General features: G+C 34.8%; 1 protein-coding gene across 7 annotated transcripts in view; it reads left to right on the top strand.

Annotated features, from left to right (window-relative positions):
* The window catches only part of UBR3 (ubiquitin protein ligase E3 component n-recognin 3), a 240,858-nt gene that overhangs the window by 51,794 nt on the left and 168,547 nt on the right, over positions 1 to 20,517 (top strand). For all 7 annotated transcript variants that reach the window (XM_087861299.1, XM_045780091.2, XM_045780116.2 and 4 more), the window contains exons 4-7: positions 1,323 to 1,466; positions 2,003 to 2,052; positions 14,389 to 14,455; positions 20,231 to 20,361. In XM_087861299.1, the coding sequence (XP_087717425.1) occupies positions 1,323 to 1,466; positions 2,003 to 2,052; positions 14,389 to 14,455; positions 20,231 to 20,361 (392 nt within the window). The remainder of the gene's footprint in view (positions 1 to 1,322; positions 1,467 to 2,002; positions 2,053 to 14,388; positions 14,456 to 20,230; positions 20,362 to 20,517) is intronic.

A 20,517-nucleotide genomic window follows, 5' to 3' on the forward strand; every position in this document is an offset into this window, starting at 1 on the left:
TTATAAACTAAGTGTAATTTTTTTTAAACTAAGTGTAACTTTTTAATATTGGACTTGAATTGAAGGGTGGATAAATTCCTTACTGTTTAGTAAGTGCTAGAGTGTTGTCGTCGTTGTTTTAAACTAGCCCAGAGAGACAGGTATTTAAAAAACAAACTGTTCTTTTGCAATTATTAGGCTAGCAAAGAGAGGAAATACAGAAAAGTTCAACAAATATTAAAGAAGTTCACTTATTTTTATAACCAGAGAGCTTGAAACCTTAATTTAAGATACGTAATTTGCCTAGGAGGTATCAAATGCCATGGTAATTTGGCCTTCAGACAGAATAATTTTTTACTTTTAAAGAATTCTCATAATAAATGGTAAAGTTTCTTTTACTATCATTCCATTCTCCATAAATATATTCAAAAACAAAACAAAAATTGGTGATAATTAGTAAGCTGCAGTGCTAAAACAAAAGTTCTAGGATTGTGTAATTTTTTTTTTTAAAGATTTTATTTATTTATTTGACAGAGAGAGACAGCCAGCAAGAGAGGGAATACAAGCAGGGGGAGTGGGAGAGGAAGAAGCAGGTTCCTAGCAGAGAAGCCTGATGTGGGGCTTGATCCCAGAACGCTGGGATCACGCCCTGAACCGAAGGCAGACGCTTAATGACTGCGCCACCCAGGCGCCCCTAGGACTGTGTAATTCTAGAACCTAGGCTTTTCAATATTTTTTGGAATAAATTAGTTTTTACTGATATTTCTATAGAAATTATATTTTTAATTCTTTAAATATGATGGAAAAGTTTGATAAAGCAGGAATTAAGAGTAATCTCAGTTATAATATTTGAAAATTCCACTCAGGCATTATTTTGTCCAGGAAGCCTTCCCTAAGTATTTTGCTTTGTGTAAGTCTAGCTGCACAGTATTATGAGAGCATAGATCGTCAAACCAAATGGTGTAAGTCTGCTACCCAGTTGTCACTTACCGTATTATTTACCTTTCTCTACCATGAGTTTTCAAGTTCCTTGAAGGCAGAAAACATACCCTCATTAATCTTGGCATCTCTTGTGACTTGCATATAATCTCTGGCATATTTTAAATATTCAGTTATCTAGTAGATTTTATTATTCATTATAAACATGCTCTGCAGTATTGTCTGAAACTGTTTTATATTCATTCTAGGGTTCTCCTGCCATTAGAATATTTAGCTATTTTATATATATATGTGTGTGTGTGTGTGTGTGTGTGTGTGTATAAATATAAAAAATACTGAGATTGCTTTATTTTATATTTTGAATGGAATATTTTTTCTGATTTTAAATTCGTTTTAAATATTAGGTCTTGGAGAAAATGCTTGTGCAAAGAAAAGTCATGAAAAGTACCTTATAGCTTTGAAGAGCTCTGGACTTACCTATCCTGAGGATAAACTTGTATATGGTGTACAGGAGCCATCAGCTGGCACTAGCACTCTGGCAGTTCAAGGTTTGTCTATTTAATTGGAACAGTGATAACTTTTCTATATTAAAAAGTCCCTCAAACTTGACTTATTACTGAAGAACTTTAAATAATGTGTCATTTTTTTTAAGGAAAGTAGTAAAAATGTAGAAGCAAGAAAGAACAGATTGGCCAAAGCAGAGAATGCATTTTTCTTAAATGGAATTTGGTTAGTTTATTAAGGTTCTATTTCTAACTCATGAAAAACATTGCTATTTAGGAGTAGCCCAAAATTTTAGTAACTCAGTATTTTAATAAACCATGGTTTAAAACTAAGAAGGAAGAGATCCTTCTGGAACATCATTTGTGATGATTAAATCTGGATTTTCACTAGAGATTTCCTTTGAAGTATAAATCTATTAGACCCAAATTTGTTAAAGATAAATGTTGAACTCTGCCAAGATATCTGTTAGGATGAGTTGTCTTAAGGTAATAAAACTTGGCTTTTTGTTTATGTCTCAGAATAATTTAAAAGTAAGGCAATATATAACAGTTATGAAAGAAACTTTTTTTCCTTTCCAAAGGTTTTGCAGGTGCAGCAGGAACATTTGGACAACTTGATTCTTCAGATGAGGTGAGAGTTAAAACTTTTTGAAAATAGAATTTAAAAAGGTTTAGAACTATACAGATTTGTGGATATTGTCTAGTTTAAATTCCTCATTTTGTAGACAAGGACACTGAAGCCTGGATGGAATAACTTAGCCAAGATTGCAGTTACCAGATTTTTACTTCTTCTTTATAATTGACCTCTTTCTTCACAATTTAGAAATGGGAGATAGAAAGAGATAGAGATTAGAAATGGGAGATAGAAAAAGATAGAGATCTTTCCTAGGAAGCTATCCCCAAGTTGACCCAAATTGTCATATATACAATGAAATTGTTTTGAAAAATTTAGCTAAGTCTGGAACAATGTATTAAAAGAATATAAAGAGTAACTGCTTTTGTAATCTCATAATAAATTACACCTTATATGTTGTACCTAATTTAAAAAAGAAATAGACTGTCAGTTTGAAATTTCAACTTTTATAATATTTATTAACCAAATAGTAGTGTTTATTAAATATTTCTGATAAATCCTTTATAGCACTTCTATATTTTATTAGTGTACAATTTATAAGGGAGAATTGCTTGTTTACAAATACTTGTATATAATCTTGATGCTTATGAAATGTAAATTTCATGTTTTTTTGTTAAATTTAATGATTAAAAATTTAAAAACCAAATTGTGTCACTTTTAGACATACTTTTTAAATGTAGCTTTTTTCTTTGAAAACCCATTTTGATTTGATAGTATCACATGAACTAAGCAAAATATCCTTTTTTTGAAAATATGATTTCTGTTACTGACATCTTGTAATTGATTTAATGCCTTATAATTTAAACTTCCTAGTAGTATTTTTCCCCTTTAAAAAAGCTCCCACAAAATGCAACATTTTCTGGAGTCTCTTTTTGGACAAACAGTTTTAAAGAGTTTTCAACAAATTGGAGAGGAAGTTTCATATGCTGTTTACAAGTTTGACTCTGGAATTAGAGTGCCTGAGTTTGAAACTGGCTCCTGTACCAATTAGTAGTGTGATTTTGGGCAAGTGTCTTAACTTCTCCATGCCTAAATTTCCTCTTCTGTAAAATGGAAGTAATAATAATAATATTATTGCCTGGGGTTATTATGATGATTGAATGAGTTCATATATGAAGGCACTTAGAGCAGTAGTGCCTGGCATATTGTAAACAGTAAATATGTGTCTGTTATATAAAATAAAATCATTTAAAAAATTAAATTATTTAAAATCATTTAAAAATACTGTAAATGGTTAGCTAAAACTTTTGCTTTTTTTTTAACTTCAAAGAGTTACAAACAATGTCGCTATAATGACAAATGGGAAAAACTTAGTGGTATTTAAAATAGACTTTCAAAAAAAACAGACTTTAAAAAATACGTATAAACATTATCCATTATTTCAACTAAAATAGTATTAATTCCAGTTTGAAACTAGGGGAGGGGAGTGATGGAGGTAAGAATACTAATTCTTCATATGTCAAAGAAGGAAGGATTAAATAAAATAGACCTGTGGTTTTATTTTATTTTTTTAAGATTTATGTATTTATTTTAGAGAGGGAGAGAGTGCGCGTGTACAAGCATACACGAATTAGTGGGGGGGGGCTAGGGAGGGGTAGAGAATCCTCAAGCAGACTCCCCGCTGAGTATGGAGCCTGATATGGGGCTTGATCCCAGGACCCTGAGATCATGACCTGAGCCAGAATCAAGAGCTGCACACTTAACTGGGCCACCTGGGTGCCCCTAAACATTTTTTTTTTAAGATTTTATGTATTTATTTTGAGAGAGAGAGAGCAGGGGGAGGGGCGGAGGGAGAGAGAGAATCTCAAGCAGATTCCACACCAAGCACTGAGCCTGACCCGGGGCTTGATCTCATGACCGTGAGATCATGACCTGAGCCGAAATCAAGAGTTGAATGCTTAACTGACTGAGTCACCCAGGCATCCCTAGACACATGGTTTTTAATAACTTATTCTGCTTTATTATTTCTTTTTTTTTTAAGACAGAGAGGGAGAGAAAGAGCGAGTGAGCTGGGGGGACGGGAGTAGAGGGAGAGGAAGAATGAATCTTACCCAGGCCCCATGCCCAGCGCAGAGCCCAATGCAGGGCTTGATCTCACAACCCTGAGATCATGACCTGAGCCAAAATCAAGAGTGGGTCACTTAACTGATTGAGCCACCCAGGAGCCCCTATTCTGCTTTCTTTAAGGGCATTTTGTGGGGAGGCAGAGTGGCCTCTCAAAAGGTGAGATCTGGGAATACTTAGAAATTGAGTACGAGTGGGTACATGAGCAGATTCTTGTTTAAAGACAGCCAGACAGGAAAGGAGCCTTGTGTCTATTGTCAATGGTAACTTTAGAAAATGATTTCATAATGAAATGGTTTAGTGATGTTACAGGACATTTTTTAAAGATAATCTAAACATCTTGATGTTATCTAGAACAATAAAAATCTATTGTTATGGTTGTTTATATGGTAGGTTAAAACCTTCATATTATTTTAGTTTACCTAGCATTATGCATCTAATAGCTGTGATAACAATTCTACTTTATTTTCATGAATTGAATCTGATTTCTGGGCATGTAGAAAGCTGATCTGCAACATAGATACTTTCTCCTCTGTCTAGGAAAGAACTAACAGTCATTTTGTCTTGACGTAAACTCTCCAGATTACCTTTTAAATTGCAATGGATTTTATGGTAGGGTGCTAGAAGGAAATCTGTTAAAAAAAAAAAAAAGATTTTATTTATTTATTTAGTGTACAGATGGGGAGGGGATAGAGGGAGTGGGAGAGAGAATTTCGAGCAGACCATGCTGAGTGCAGAGCCTGATGTGGGGTTCGATCTCATGACCCTGAGCTTATGACCTGAGCTGAAACTAAGAGTTGGACACTTAAGTGACTGAAGCACTCAAGCACTCCTAGAAGGAAATCCTTTTGTGTGTGTTGGGGAGAGAAGTAATTTCTGTATGGATATCAGAGGATTTGAAATATGGCTTTTCTTTGTTCATTACCATTGCTTCTAATTTGTCCTTCTTAGGTTTTTTCTTCTGTTCCTTCTGTTCATTCCTCTTGGATTCTTTGTTTCAGCATCTTTTGTGTATGTTTTATATAATAATTTGTTTCTTAATTATGATTATGTCCCAGTGTGACTATCATCTTAAAAACTTCTTGATGGTGAGAAGTTCAAAATACTTCATCTGTCCTCAAAATACATAATTTTTTGAGAGTAGCTGAGAATTATTGTTAGAACATGTGATACATATTTAACTTAAATATTTAAAAGTAGTTTAGACTCTTTAATTTTTATTTTTATTTATTTATTTATTTTTAAAGATTTTATTTATTTATTTGACAGAGATAGAGATAGCCAGCGAGAGAGGGAACGCAAGCAGGGCGAGTGGGAGAGGAAGAAGCAGGCTCCTAGGGGAGGAGCCTGATGTGGGGCTCGATCCCAGGACTCTGGGGTCCTGCCCTGAGCCGAAGGCAGATGCTTAACAACTCTGCCACCCAGGTGCCCCTAGACTCTTTAATTTTTAAATCCTATTTTATAATTAAAAATTTAATCTATTTAAAAGTACTTTTTATAGTTTATATATTATGTTTTCTAGTTGGGATAAAAATGGGGTCATTTGGGCATTTGAAAACTTAAGAATTTGAAGTAGAGTTGTTTAGAAGTGGATTGAAGGGATATCTATTTTAGTTTTTTTTGTTTTTGTTTTTTAAGATTTTACTTAGAGCAAGAGAGTGTGAGAGAGAGATCACGAGTTAGGGGGGCAGAAGAAAAAGGAGAAGCAGGCTCCCCACGGAGCAGGGGGCTCGACATGGGGTGTGACATGGGGCCCAATCCCAGGACACCTGAGCCGAAGGCAGATGCTTAACTGACTGAGCCACCCAGGCACCCCTACTTTAGTTTTTCTTTAAGAGAAACTTGAGCTTTAGAGTTAGGCAGATCTCAGTTTGAATTTTGTCTCATAGTATTGCTTTGTTTTTTGCCAGGTTGTTTAACTTCTGAACATCCATTTTCTCTTGGAAAAATGATGAGAATTCTGTCAGGATTAAATGGGATAACATATAAAGTACCTACCACAGATTAGACACAGATTAGACTCTTGATAAATGTTTTTGTCCTAGTACTTAATGTGAGGAGTGATTCAAATATTTGAATTTTTGAGCAATTGTGGGTCATGTTATACACATTGCTACTCATCTTTCCAGAGGAAATAGTTTACTAAAACATGTTTTAAAACAATGAAGTTCATTTTTAAAAATTTAATTGAAATATTACCTAAGTAATGCACAAATACATTGTAGTTGTTTTCCCAGGCAATTCAGATAAAATAAAAGTCCCCTTCTACCCTTCCTAATACCAGCTCTTCTCTGGGTAACTACAGTTAATAGTTTGGATGTCCTTGACAGACCCTCTTCTGTGGAGTTAAATAACTATGTGTTTATAGAAATGTATTGTGTGTGTGTTTGTGAATAAATAAAAATGTTATGCCATTTTGTGTCCTTTTATTTACTCCATAATGTACTGTGCGGATTCATCTTTGTCAGTACTCTTTTCTTTCCATTTGCTATATAGTATTCTGAAATATGAAGTAAACTACAGTTTATCCAATCATTTCCTTAATTTGTAGTTTTTTATTGATAAGATACAGTGCTTACATTTCTTTTTGTGCAGATGTGCAAGTAGTTCTCTAAGAGGTGGAATTGCTAGGTCACAGAGTATGCATATCTTAAATTCTAATAGATTGTATTTCTTTCTGATTATAAAATCACACACATATTTAAAATGAAAAGTATGGAAAAGTATAAAAATAAGACCATTACCTAGGGCCAGTCATAGAGGGTTTTAGAGATAAAGTCAGAAAATTTTCTATTTTAAGAGTGTGATCATACATATATGTTTTTTAAAGATTTTATTTATTTGTCAGAGAGAGAGAGAGAGAGCGCAAGTGCACAAGCAAGGGAGCGGCAGGCAGAGGAAGAAGCAGGCTCCCCACTGAGCAAGGAGCCTGATGTGGGACTCGATGTGATCATAATTTTTTATATAAAAATATATTCACTTATGTTTTATTGATTTGTGTACCACAAGGTCTTTGCTTTTTGGTCCTTTTTCTTTTTTAAGATTTTATTTATTTATTTGAGATAGCGTGCGAGCACGCGCCCTCATGGGCAGGGGTGGGGTGGTGGGGTGGTTGGGGGGAGGACCAGAGGGAGAGGGAGAAGCAGGCTCTCCGCTGAGCAGGGAGCCTGAGGCTGGGCTCCATCCCAGGACCCTGGGATCATGACCTGAGCCGAAGGCAGATGCCTAACGGACTAAGCCACCCAGGCACCCTTGCTTTTTGGTTCTGAACACATTTTCAAATCTTGAGTTAGAAATAGAAGAATCATATAATACAACAAAAACAAAAATGAGAATCAGGAGGAAGCAATTTGAAGGTTATAAAAATTACTAATGCTAGAGCTAAAAGAGACCTTGAAGTTCATTTTGCCTAACTTGCAGATGAAGAAGCTGAATTCCATGGAAATAACAGGTTCACTCAAGCTAACGAATTTCATTTACTAGTTTATGGTAGAGTTGGAAGTGGACACTAGGTCCCTTTTCTAGTTGGTTTTAGAGTTCTTTCTGTAAAGTGGATAAACTACTGTTTTATCACTATTGCTGTGCAACACATTTGTCCTAAACTTTGTGGCCTAAAATTACCTTTTTTTTCTCACAACTTTATGACTCAGGAATTTGGGACCCGCAGCTGGGCATTTCTCACTTGGGTTCCCTCATGCAGTTCTAATTAGTTGTTGGCTGCCATTGCAGTCCTCTAAGTCTCAGCTGAAGTGGAGAGCTAAGGTAGCTTACCGACAAGACAGGTTGTTGATTGCTTACTGTCCACAGGGAGCTCAGCTGGCTTTTGGCCAGAGTGCCTACAGGTGGCTTCTCCAGAGTGGTGGTCTCAAGTTGTTCCATCATTACTGGCTTCTCCCAGATTGAGCAATGGAGAGCAGAAGCCCTTTTCTGAGCTGGCCTTGGAAGTTACATAGTGTTGCTTCCAACTGCATTTTATTAGTTGGGAGTTGTCAGGGTGGGCTCAGATTCAGAGGGGACATAGATCCCACCTCTAGAAGGAGGAGTGTCAAAGAATTTGTCAACACATTTCAAAACTTCCATAACCAAGATGTGACTTTGCCATTGTTTTCCCTGGATTCACTTGCTATCCAAAATAATGACTAGTGATTATACGTAACTAACATACCAACAATTGATTATAGATTTTTCCATCTATTCAGTGATATTTTTTTGTTGGGAAAACTGTCACATGACAACGAAATAACACTGCAATCAGAAATGGCTGTTGTAGGGTTTTAATTAAAATTAGAGTTTTTCTAAAGTGTAGTAGTTACTATTATAGATCAAGAAAATGAAAGCTTACATTTAAGATTGCAAGATATTTTTTTTTACAGTTGATCTTTACCTTTGTGAACTGTTTTTCACTCTGTAGAGGACTCTTTTTAACTCTGTAAAGGAGAAAGTTGATGCAGGTATAAGATAGAGTATGACAGAAGAGTACCTAGATACACATGTTCTTGAACAAATACCTATTTATGCCATTTAAACTTCAGTAAAGCTTTTAAAGCTACATTGATTTTTTTCCCTACAACTATAGGCAAAATGGTATATTTGCTTTTAGTATTTATATTTGAAATTTAATGAAGACCTGGATATGTTTCAAGCTTGGAGTTTCTACAACCTTACCCTCCAGGACCATGGGATTATTGAGCAAACTGTTTTCATGATTTCATTCTTGTAATTTTAACAATTTATATAAAAAGACAGGATGAGAAGGGGACAGTGACATCTTAATTACTACTATAGAGAAGTGATTGTAACAGTTAAAAAATGTTGAAAGAATTTAGACTTGGAGAGACCCTAGAGGTAATCTGCTCTTACCACTTTGTTTTAAAAACGAAGAAACAGATTTGAAACTATAATAGCAGGAAGATTTCTATTTGGGAAGAGTTTTATTGAATGAGGGTACATATTGCAGTCTACTTAATTTTATTCATACAAGTTGTGTCAGAAATTTGTCCCTGCGGTTCCTAGAACATTATGTACTCAGCAGTGCTATTTATACACATGACATTCTTGATACTACTACTTCTTATTCTTTTTTTGTATAGCTCATATGAAATAGGAGTAGAAAATGTTGTTTGTGTTGTATAGAACAGAAAAGAAAATATGCACATTTAACTTTATGAAGTATTTTTAAGTTTACATTTATATTAATTTTTTGTTTAGATTTATTTATAACCATCAGATAATTCAGTTTAAAAGAAAATTATCTCTAGTATTATATGTACATGGGTCTAATTAGAGAGTTTGTCAGAGAAAATAGGATCTTTTAAATCAAGATAACTTTTTAAGATTATATTCACTGTGGCCACTACCATAGCAGTGTCCATTTATCTGTGTGCAGTGACCAGATCATTAGTTTCTGTGACGTTTATGTACTTAGCTGTTAATACAAATGAAGACGTTTAAGACACTTTTTCCTCTGTGAAACTGTAAAAGTATGGATGTCCATTGTGCAAAAATTAAAAAATAGAAAAAAAAAAAGAAAACATTTACCTTCAGCTGTACAATCCAGAGATAATCATTGTTTATTGATTTTGCTTGTTTACTTCTAGTCTTTTTTTTCTGCATACTTTAAGGTAATTGACAAATACTTAAAGTAAGTTACTATGTAAATATGCTTTCAGTACTCTTGCCTTTATTCAAGACAGAATCCAGATGAACAATTAAAATTAATTTATCAAAATGCAGCAAAAGCAGGATCATTGACATTGAAAGAGGGTTGCTTTTCATAAATTAATAGGTAAAAGAAAAAATTAGTTTTATTTTTGGAGGTAGGTTTAATTCTAATCATAAATTACATTAATGGTTAAGAGTGGGGTAGGGAATCATAGAAACTTTTGGTGGGAGGGCTTTAGAAATGTCTAATGTATTGCTTTTCCAGTGCAGGAATTGATTTTACAACATTCCTGACAGTTGGTAAGCCTTTTCATAAACAGTTCCAATGATAGGGAATTTACCTAATTTCTCAGGCAACTTGTTCTTTTGTTTGATACCTCTAAGTGTTAGGATGTTCTCCATACTGTGTTTAAATATTGTAATTTTCATGCATTTCTTATTTTTTCCTTTAGAAAGAATTTTTTAAAAAGATTTATTTATTTGAGAGAGAGAGAGTGTGTGCATGCACAGCGGGGAGGGGCAGACCAGAGGGAGAAGCAGGCTCCCCACTGAGCAGGGAGCCCTATTCGGGGCTGATCCCAGGACCCCGAGATCATGACTGAGCCGAAGGCAGATGCTTAACTGACTGAGCCACCCAGGTGCCCCCGAAAGATTTTTATTTTTACTTTCTTAAGATACCTCGTTAAATACTTAGCTTTAGTTCTTTACTATTTGCTGCTGTACATGCCTTTTTCATCTATTCACTCCCTTTTAAGTGTGTGATTTGATTCATGGGCTATCTTTTGATAAGCATACTGTTTGTTAAGGTCCAATATTTTTGTTAGCCTTTTAGCATCTATGCTAGACCATTGGCAGGAACCCAGTGGTCAAAAATGAAATGCCTAGGTTTTGACCCTCCCGCCCCACCAGCACTGGACAGTTGGCAAGCTAGAGGTCCCTCTCTGCTTTGTACTTGTAAAGTTGATTTAAAGTAAATAATCTCAGATTATAGTGACTTACTTAAATCTTTGTTTCATTTTATTGTTCTAGTCTTCAAGATCTTCTTTGGATTTTATTTTTATAATCTGATATGTTAAATATTCCTTTTAGCTTTGTATATTCTGTATTAACAGCCTTTGAGTATTATTTTAACCATCTGTGAGTTTACCTGACTTCTTTTTATGGAGCTCACATTTTTTTCATCTGTCTAGTAAAGTCATCAAAGAAAATAAGAAAAGTTAATTTGGTTGAGAAACCATCTGTAAATTTTGCAGGCTGGGAGTTTGAATCTGGGTTTTTGGGGTCTTATCTCATTTTGGACATTTATATATATTTTGTACCTGAACACATGTGGCAATGTGCCCAGAGATTAGTTAAGATTTCGAAAGTGTTGGGGCGCCTGGGTGGCATAGCGGTTAAGCGTCTGCCTTCGGCTCAGGGCGTGATCCCGGCGTTATGGGATCGAGCCCCACATCAGGCTCCTCCGCTATGAGCCTGCTTCTTCCTCTCCCACTCCCCCTGCTTGTGTTCCCTCTCTCGCTGGCTGTCTCTATCACTGTCGAATAAATAAATAAAATCTTAAAAAAAAAAAAAAAAGATTTCGAAAGTGTTTCTCCAGGCTATACAAATGCACAAATGCTGTCTGGATTGAGGTTGTACTTTATTTTTTTCCCTTCCTTGTCCATTGGGCTGTGGTTTTCTCCCATACTGCTTCTTCATGGATAAATAGGGAAGAACTAAAACTTACTGTCACGGTTTTGGGGTTGGGTGTGGTATTGTGGTCATGATAACTGTATTTTCATTTTCCTTAATCCTGAAATTACCACACTGGGAGTTCTTCCTGTTTAAAAGTATTGTTTTTTCTTAAGATAAAAATATGGGACTTGTAATAGATAACATAGTAATCAGTTATCCTGAGCAGATTGTGACAGGATGGAAATCAGAACCATATTTAAAATTTATTAACTTAAAGGTATAATCCATATTCATTGTTGAATAAATAGAAAATGTTAACAAAAATATAAAATTATGTATTACTGTATTACTTAGAGGTGGCTATCTGTATTCTAACAGATTTATATGTAATATATTTTAATGGTTTCATGGTTTCATGCTATACATGCTATTCTATAACCTGCTTTTCTCACTAATGACAGTTTTGAATATTATAAGGAATATATTTTAACAGTTTTTATATGTGTATATTATCAATACTTGAATGGTTTCATACTCTAGATGCTATTCTATATAGCATGCCTTTTTTTCATGTTTAATAGTGGTTTTTGAAGAACTATCTGGTCACAATGAAAATAGAGCTCAGCATTGTTTTCCTTAGAGTACAGGTGTGCTATAATTTACTTACCTAATCCCCTGCTGTTGGAAGCCAAAGATTCTCTTCTTTTGCTACTATAAATAACATTGTGATAAATAGTTATACATATAGTCCTTATTCACTTGTCTATTTTTTTAGGATAAATTCCTATAACTAAAATTTCTGTTACAATGATAAATATACCTAAAGGCTTTTGACGTGTGTATTGACAAATTGCCATTCAGAAAAATTACAAGAGTATGCATTTTCCCATCCTTCCTTTAATCTCCCTTCCTAGTTATATTTGATAATCTACCATGATGTGAAACCCAGCTCACTGGTCTGTTTCCAGACTTTTGTCATTATGCTTTTGTTTATGCTGTGTTTTCTTGGAATGGCTTTTCTCTTCTTTTCTTAGTTAATTTTACTTGTTTTTTAGACTGTATGGTTGGGAAATTTATAGAACTTTGTTATGCCATGACCATTGCTTGATCAAGGATACTCTTTTTATAGAAAGTTTATATTTGAAATTATGAAGTAATCCTAGCCTGGGTTATAAAATTTTTTTTTTTTTTTCCAAATTTGTCTTTTCTCTCAAGATTGGGAGAACAGTTTCACAAATGGCTGTTAGCTAGATCTCACACTTTAGAACCCTCTGGGCCCTGTGTCATGATTTTATATTCTTGGGTCTGTTTTTTGTCTTTTAAGGCTCCAAATTTTGTTTTTGCAAATTACTCCGAGAGAAAGTGAGGGTGGTAGAAGAGGAGGAGGAGAGTATAGTTTGACAGTCAGTACTGCTGCCAGGTGTAGATGGTCAGAGACGACTGTCAAAGGTGGGGATTCACAGGAGGGCGTATGGACGTGCTGAGTAAATGCTGATTGACTGAGCTAAATGGTATCTTTGGAAAACCCCAGCCCTGAGGATGGACGCTAGCTAGGTTTGCTAGAAACCTGAAGTTAAGGCTATATGGTGTATAGGCCAAGGAAGCCATACAAATAGATAAAACAGCAACATGAAACCAAGGCTATTTTTCTGCTTTGGAGATTTGGTGGGCTGTAATTGAGAAAGTATCTGGGAATTTGTACCACAGTTCTAACTGCCACCACCAACACGCACCGTTGTTAGTACAATTTAGACTGTATACAAAATACTACCACACATGTCTTTATAATATCATTTGGCTCATATATGTTTGGAAAATAGGAAAAAGATGTCAGTATAATATGGAGGTTTGGGATTCTTATGCAGTCTTTCCTAGTTCAGGAGAGTTAGGAGAATGGGGGGTAGAATCATATCCTTTAGCTGGAGGGGAAAAAACCTGAATTCTGCTGTGAAGGCAGCAGGAACCTATTCAGCAACATTTAAGGAAAATTAGACATGAGTACTTGTATCCAGGGCTCCCTCCCCAAGAGGCACACCTCTAGCTTTACATTGGTTGCACTAGGGGCAGGGTTCTGCTTCCTGTGTTCCTTTTCCCTCTGTGCTCTCTTAGCTGGCTAGGTTCCCCTCCTGTTGTTGTGTTGCTGTGTTAACATCCCCTGAGACAGCCTCAGACCACTCCAAGATGTTTGTCTAGGCATCCAGATGATATCCCCAGGTATCGATTATTGCGTTTGTTACTTCTCTGGTTACACGCTTGAGTAGGTTGTGAGTGGTTTGTCCCTCATCTTTTTTTCCCCATAAGCTTTGTTATTTTTACTGTGAGCTTTTTTTAGGAATGAATATATCATATAAACAGAAATGCCTGTATTTCCTTCTTGGATTTTTTTCCTAAGTGTTTTAAAATTTGTTATTATTTTTTTAACTGTCAACTCTAGCTTTTAATGTGCTGTGCTTGTTTTTCAGAATTTGATTTCTTGAACTTATTTTTTCTCTTAGATCCTTCAACGCCTTTTCTCTATTTATTATTTTAGCCTTCTTCACTTGCTTTCCTTTCTTCCTATGCAAATCTGCTTCCCTCCCCTTTATCTTCTTTGTGCATTGATTTATAAAGTTAGGAAATTTTTTTTAATAGGAAATTTTTTATTTTAGTATTTTTGGGTTTTACAAGTCTTCCATTAAAAGCACAGGTTAAATTTAAGACAACTTGTATTTTAATACTGAGGATTTCATTATATATTTTAATTACAATGCTAATTTTAAAATTAAAAATATTTTTTATTACAGTATATACATAAAAGTGAAATGTGTTCATTAATACTATGTAAGCATGCCTGTGTTATGTATTTAACATAATTTATAAGCATATTTATATTTATGTAAAATGTATAAATTCATGAATAGGACTGTATATGATGCTAATTTTGTTTTCCTCCAGGAGGATCAGGATGGGAGTCAAGGTCTGGGCAAGAGAAAGAGGGTCAAACTAAGCGGTAGCACCAAAGGTATTTATATTTAATTTTTTCCTTGTATAAAAAGCTAAAAATGAAAACCAAGAAACAGATTAACTGTAGACACAAACTGATAGTTACCAGAGGGGAGGGGGGTGGGGGATGGGTTAAACAGGTGATGGGGATTAAGGAGTGCACTTGTGATGAGCACCGGGTTTTGTATGGAATTGTTGAATCACTATATTGTCCACATGAAGCTAATGTGACACTGTGTGTTAACTAACTGGAATTTAAATAAAAAGTTAAAAAAAAGCTAAAAATGTTTGATCATTAAGAACACTTGATAGGCTAGCCATTTTGAAGGGAGAATTATGTTCTTAGATTTGCCTACTGATGGAGAAAGTATTGTTAGGGAATGATTGTGGGGGACCTTAAAAGCAAATGAAACCCTTACTATTGGAATTTTGTTTATTTTGTTTTCATAAGATATGCATTATTATATTTGAGCCGTAAAAAAGTAAATCTTTTCATTGATTCTTTGATTTGGATCCAGTGTTTTTGGTGTAAAGTTTTAGTTTGATTTACATCTTTTTATGATCTGAGGTGTGCAATTTCTAGAGTGAAAAAGCATACGTATGGGAGAGATGGTGAGAGAGAGAAGTGGGAGAAGGGAGAGAATAAAAATGAATGGCACTTATTAAGGGTTCAGTAAGGGCTCAATACATGTTTGCTCAAAGAAGGAAGTAGGTACGTCTGTAGTGAGGGAATAGATTAGTGATAATAATGAGTAATATTTACTAATCTTTTTGTATATGCTAGACATAGTGCCGTGCACTTCACATATGTTGTTTTATTTAATTCTTAAAGTCACCATATAAAGCAGTAATTATTATTATTACTACTACTATTTTATGCATGAGGAAATGGAGGCATATTAGCGATCACAGCTAATGAGAAGTAGATCCTTAATTCAAATCCCAGAGCTTAAGCTATTAATCACTGTTTTCTTGACCCTTACTAAAAGCTTTTCTAGAGTATTTGTTACTAGTTGACAGCCTTTGCTCTGGATTTTTGCCATGGAGTTCTAGATCTTAACATGGTCTGTATCCTGGGTTAGAGAGTCTCCAGAGGCTAAATTATTATTTTGCTGAAAAGAAGATGATTATTTCTGGTGCTGAGTGTATCTTGTGGAATATCTACAACTGCTTGGAAGGGTGGAGCAAGCAGGTAGTTTCAGGTGAGGCTCACTTTGTAAGTCTGTTCTGAGTTTCTTACGCTGCTGCATTTAACTTGGGTCTCCTAGTGTTGGGGACCCCCCAAGATCCTTCTAGCCAGACTAAGATGACATTAAACAGATTAACAGGAGAAAATCAAATTTAATACTGTACATATGGGGAATTTACAGACACATGGAAATTCCAAAAACAGGCAAAATAAAGAATATAGGTCATTCTGAACTAGGCAGGAATGGGTAAGGATCGGAGACTTTAAAGGGAAGACATGCAATTCACAGGAAGATGAAAAAGAGTAATATTTGATAAATACATGTTTGCTGGGCCTCTTAGAAACAATGGGACACAGGTCTTGCTAGGTTCCTCCCTGTCTACCATACTTGGTTTATATCATAATGTAGTTATCTATGATGGTAGCTCTCTTCCTGGAGCAGGTCCTCTATCTAAATTCTTTCTAGGTTGTTGAGGGAGAAGGTAAAGAGCTTTTCCTGAATCTGCTGGATTTCGATTGCTTTTGTTTGTTTGAGTAGAGTTGACACACAATGTTACATTAGTTTCAAGTATACAACTCAGTGATTTGACAGATTTGTGCGTTATGATATGTTCACCACAAGTGTGGCTACCATTTGTCCTGTTACATCACTATGGTATCATTGACTGTATTCCATATGGTCTGCTTTTTATTCCTGCGACTTACTCATTCCATAACTGGAGGCCAGTATCTCCGTATCTCCTTCACCCATTTTGCTCATCTCCCCACCTGTTCTGTTCTGGCAGCCATCAGTTTATTCTGTGTATCGTTAGGTCTGATTCTGCTTTTTCTGTGTGTGTATGTGTATTTAGATTTTGCTTGTGAGTGAAATCATATGGTATTTGTCTTTCTCAGTCTGACTTATTTTACTTAGAATAACATCCTCTAGGTCCATCATGTTGTCGCATGACATTCTCATCCTTTTTTATGGCTGCCTAATGTTCCATTGTGTATGTATACCACATTTTCCTTATCTATTCATCTATTGATGGACACTTCCATATCTTGGCCATTTTAAATAATGCTGCGGTAAACACAGGGGTACATATATCTTTTCAAATTAGTGTTTTGGTTTTCTTTGGGTAAATACCAAGTAATGGAATTATTAGATTACATGGTATTTCTGTGTTTAATTTTTTGAGGAACCTCCTAATCTTCATGTCAAAGGAGCCCATCTTGGGGTGGCTTGCCCTTGGCCCTACAATAGCAAAGGGCAGGAAATTTGATCTGTGGTCCAGGATGCACACATGCACACATGTTCTCCTTCTTCCTTACCTAGTGGAGAACCTGTGATGCCTGAAATTAGAAACCCATATGGCGACCTGGCCTTTGACTTACCAGAGTTGTCTATGTGCTTACCTGAGTCCTTGACACACATCTGAGTTGAAGTGGACTCTTAGGTACATACTTGAGTTTCAGCTTTAGGGATGCCTAGAAAAAAAAATACCTGTTATGGTGTAAGAGGTCATTGTTTTCTTCAGTCTGGTCAAACTTTGGCTGAAGATACTTTTTATGGAGACTTAAAGTTGAAGCTTATTTTATACCTGATTTTTTTCATATGTGAGATTGGATTAATTATCTTCTCTTCCTTCCTCCACTGGTGAGAAGTGGTACAGAGATTTAAGACATCATTTTTGCTTTAAGTATGTGCATGGAAGAAATGGCTTTTTGAATTAGATAGAACCCCTGTTTTCAAAAAGTGATAGTTGGCTTTTGAAGATATCAGAAGTCCAGGGATTGGTTTAGTTTTTGTAAGAATTTGGTTCAGTGGTTTGAAAGTGAGGTGAGAATAAAATAGATGATAGGCAAGAAATTGAGGCACTGTGCTACATTCACTGTTCTCAAAACCTGAATTTTAAGGATGAAGAAACTGAAGCCTAGAGGACTTCAGCTAACATGGCCGAGATTATTGAGCTGAGTTAGGGAGCCTGGACTCTGCCGTCTGATGAAAATCTTTACGTTGCTCACGCATTTGTACCACATACTGATTGCTCAAAAATCTCTTTTTACAGTTTGGCTTAAGGTTGTTTAGGCATTGTAATAATCATGACCATTTAATCCAGATTTTAAAGGTAAATATGTAGCTATACATAACTGATGGAAGCATTTCAACCACATTTCCATAACATGACACACAAAGCACATCACACATATTTTAAATATCTTGGGGAAACTGAAATCACCTATTTTAAGGACGATAGCAGTGAAGATATTGTGGGGGTTTTCTTTGTTGTCTGAAGATGAAAAAACGGATTGTACACAATTGCAGTTATTTTAGTAGAAGCCATAGCTTTCCTGGTTCATTTGGATTGTTTTATTTATTTAAAAAAAAGTGAATATATCTTTTTCAATATATGACATATAATAATTATGGTAGCTTTAGGCTTTCATTTGGCAAATACAGACTTTCAGAGTCATAACTAAATTCTAAGGTTAATACTACAAGTTTTTTGTAGCTTTGTAAATATTTTTAGAAACACTTGTCTGTGAGGATTTTATTTATTTTTTTGGTAGTCTAAAATTTTCAATCATATTAGTGCTAAATGAATTGTAAGAATTAAATTGACATCAGCAATATGCTCTGGGTTATATTCAAAATTAGAATATAGTTTCATCATCTGATTCACTTGGGCCCTAATTTTGTTACTTTTTGGCTTTGAATCTGTCGGCATGTGCCTTTGAATATATTTTACCTCATTTTTTGTAAGACAGGTTTGTTTCTATTTTTAAATCATTGTCATATCCTGGGAATTATCTAGTTCAGGAGGAAGAGATTTCTGTTTTACAAGTAGAAATTCTGAGAGAAAATAAAGAATAAGTAGTTTCCAATAAGGAGATATATAGTATAATTGTATTTATATTTTTATTGCTGTTACATATTGCTTATACTAAAGGGACACTGAAAGGGAGTTGGGGAATTGGGATATAACTTTTGCCTTTTGTAGTTAAAATCGTAATGTCTCCAGAATAATGAAATTATTATTCTGAAAATAATGGGTTATTAATTATTAACAGAAAAATTGGGTTAAGGTTATGTCTAATAAGTACTGATTCAAGCCTGTTAAAATCAGAATGTTTTATAGAAGAATCAAGAGAGAGATGGCATACTTATTGAGCTTATTGTTACATTTTTTTAAAAAGATTTTATTTATTTTAGAGAGAGAGTGCAAGCAGGGGAAGGAGCAGAGGGAGAGGGACAAGCAGACTCTGTGCTGAGCTCAGAGCCCAATGTAGGGCTAAATCTCAGAACCCTGACATCATGACCTGAGTCGAAATCAAGAGTCAGATGCTTAACCGACTGAGGCACCCAGGTGTCCCATTGTTCCATTTTTAGACCCATGACCTGAGGAGATGTGGTGTGACCACATTACTCAATAATAGGAGAACTGTAAGACTGAGGTAAGGTTAATTGAAAAAATGCTTCAAGGTTACTCTGCAAGACACCTCGAACTGTAATGTAGTTACGGCTATATGTGAGTATTTTGGTGTATGTGATATTATTTTTTTTAAATCCCTCATCTAACTTAGTCCTTGTGTAAGCATCATCACTGAACCAATCCATTCACAGTTGACCCTTGCTGTATCCTCTTCAATGTCCTTATATAGACCTGATGATCCAGAGCAGTATCCTAAGCCCAAGATCATTTGCTCCAACAAAGATCAGTAGTCAGAATTTTGTAGTTCTTTTTCAGGGAAAAACACTGGAGAAAGTGAGACAAAGAAATAGCTGAAGTATTAAAAATATTCAGTTCATTATATTACCTGTTGAGACCTTTCTGTTGAGTAAATGTGGCAAGGATGCAGAGATTAGCAGGAGACAAAGTAGCCCTCAAGGAGTAGCTTAGAAATTGGCCGTTTAGTAATTTTATCCCTCTTTGAATATTTATTTAAAAGGGGCATCCATTTTCTGTTTCCCCTATGCATGAAGAAGGGCATCTTGAGTCCAGTGCAAGTAAGCATGTATAACCTTTATAATTTTCCTGGTATATTCTCACCAGATAAAAAGCAAACGCTTCTGTATATACTAGAGTAAGCAATACATTAGTAATTATTTCCTACAGCAAAATTAGTATTTCATTTCTGAAGAACAATTTTAAAGAAATAAGTTATTGAATCCTATAACAATTTCTCCCCTTTTCTCTAAAAACTAAATATTAAAAGATTCAATAACTTTGGGCTTTATGGCTTTAATATTTTGTTTTTAGCTTAAAATTATTATTACTATTAACACTAGTATTAAGTACCATGAATATTGTTCTTGTAAGATAATTATTTTGAATCTTAGTAGAAATTTTAGATAAATGGCTTATGTTAAGGGCAAGTAATTAAGACTTATTTTTTTAGTAACTGCTTCCTATTAAAATATAAGGATTAAGTATTTTATTATTATATTATCTACAGCCATGGAGGTTGTAGAAACCTGGATTGATGATGTCAGTATTATAATCGAACTATTGAAAGGGTAGCCTTAACTTGTAGATACACTCAAGTATTTGAGGTTAATGGGTTATTAATTATAGTAAGGTTTAAAACCATTAGGTGATAAGTTTTCTTTTTTTTATGTAGATCAATCTATAATGGATGTTTTGAAACATAAAAGTTTTCTAGAAGAACTATTGTTTTGGACTATAAAGTATGAATTCCCTCAGAAGATGGTAACTTTCTTACTCAACATGCTTCCAGATCAAGAGTATAAGGTATCTATGTTTTTTTCCCCTTCCTTTCTGAACTTTGCTCCCCTTTCTTTGCCTTTTCATATGAAATTTTTTTGGTTTGTTTTTAAGCTCTGCCTTATTTTATTGTAGCTTTGAGGACTGAGATAATACGAATAAAAAGCATTAGCTTCTTTTGTT

The sequence above is a fragment of the Ursus americanus genome, chromosome 1 (genome assembly GCF_024610735.1).
Source record: "Ursus americanus isolate L20-20 chromosome 1, mUrsAme1.1.p, whole genome shotgun sequence".
Classification (NCBI taxonomy): domain Eukaryota; kingdom Metazoa; phylum Chordata; class Mammalia; order Carnivora; family Ursidae; genus Ursus; species Ursus americanus.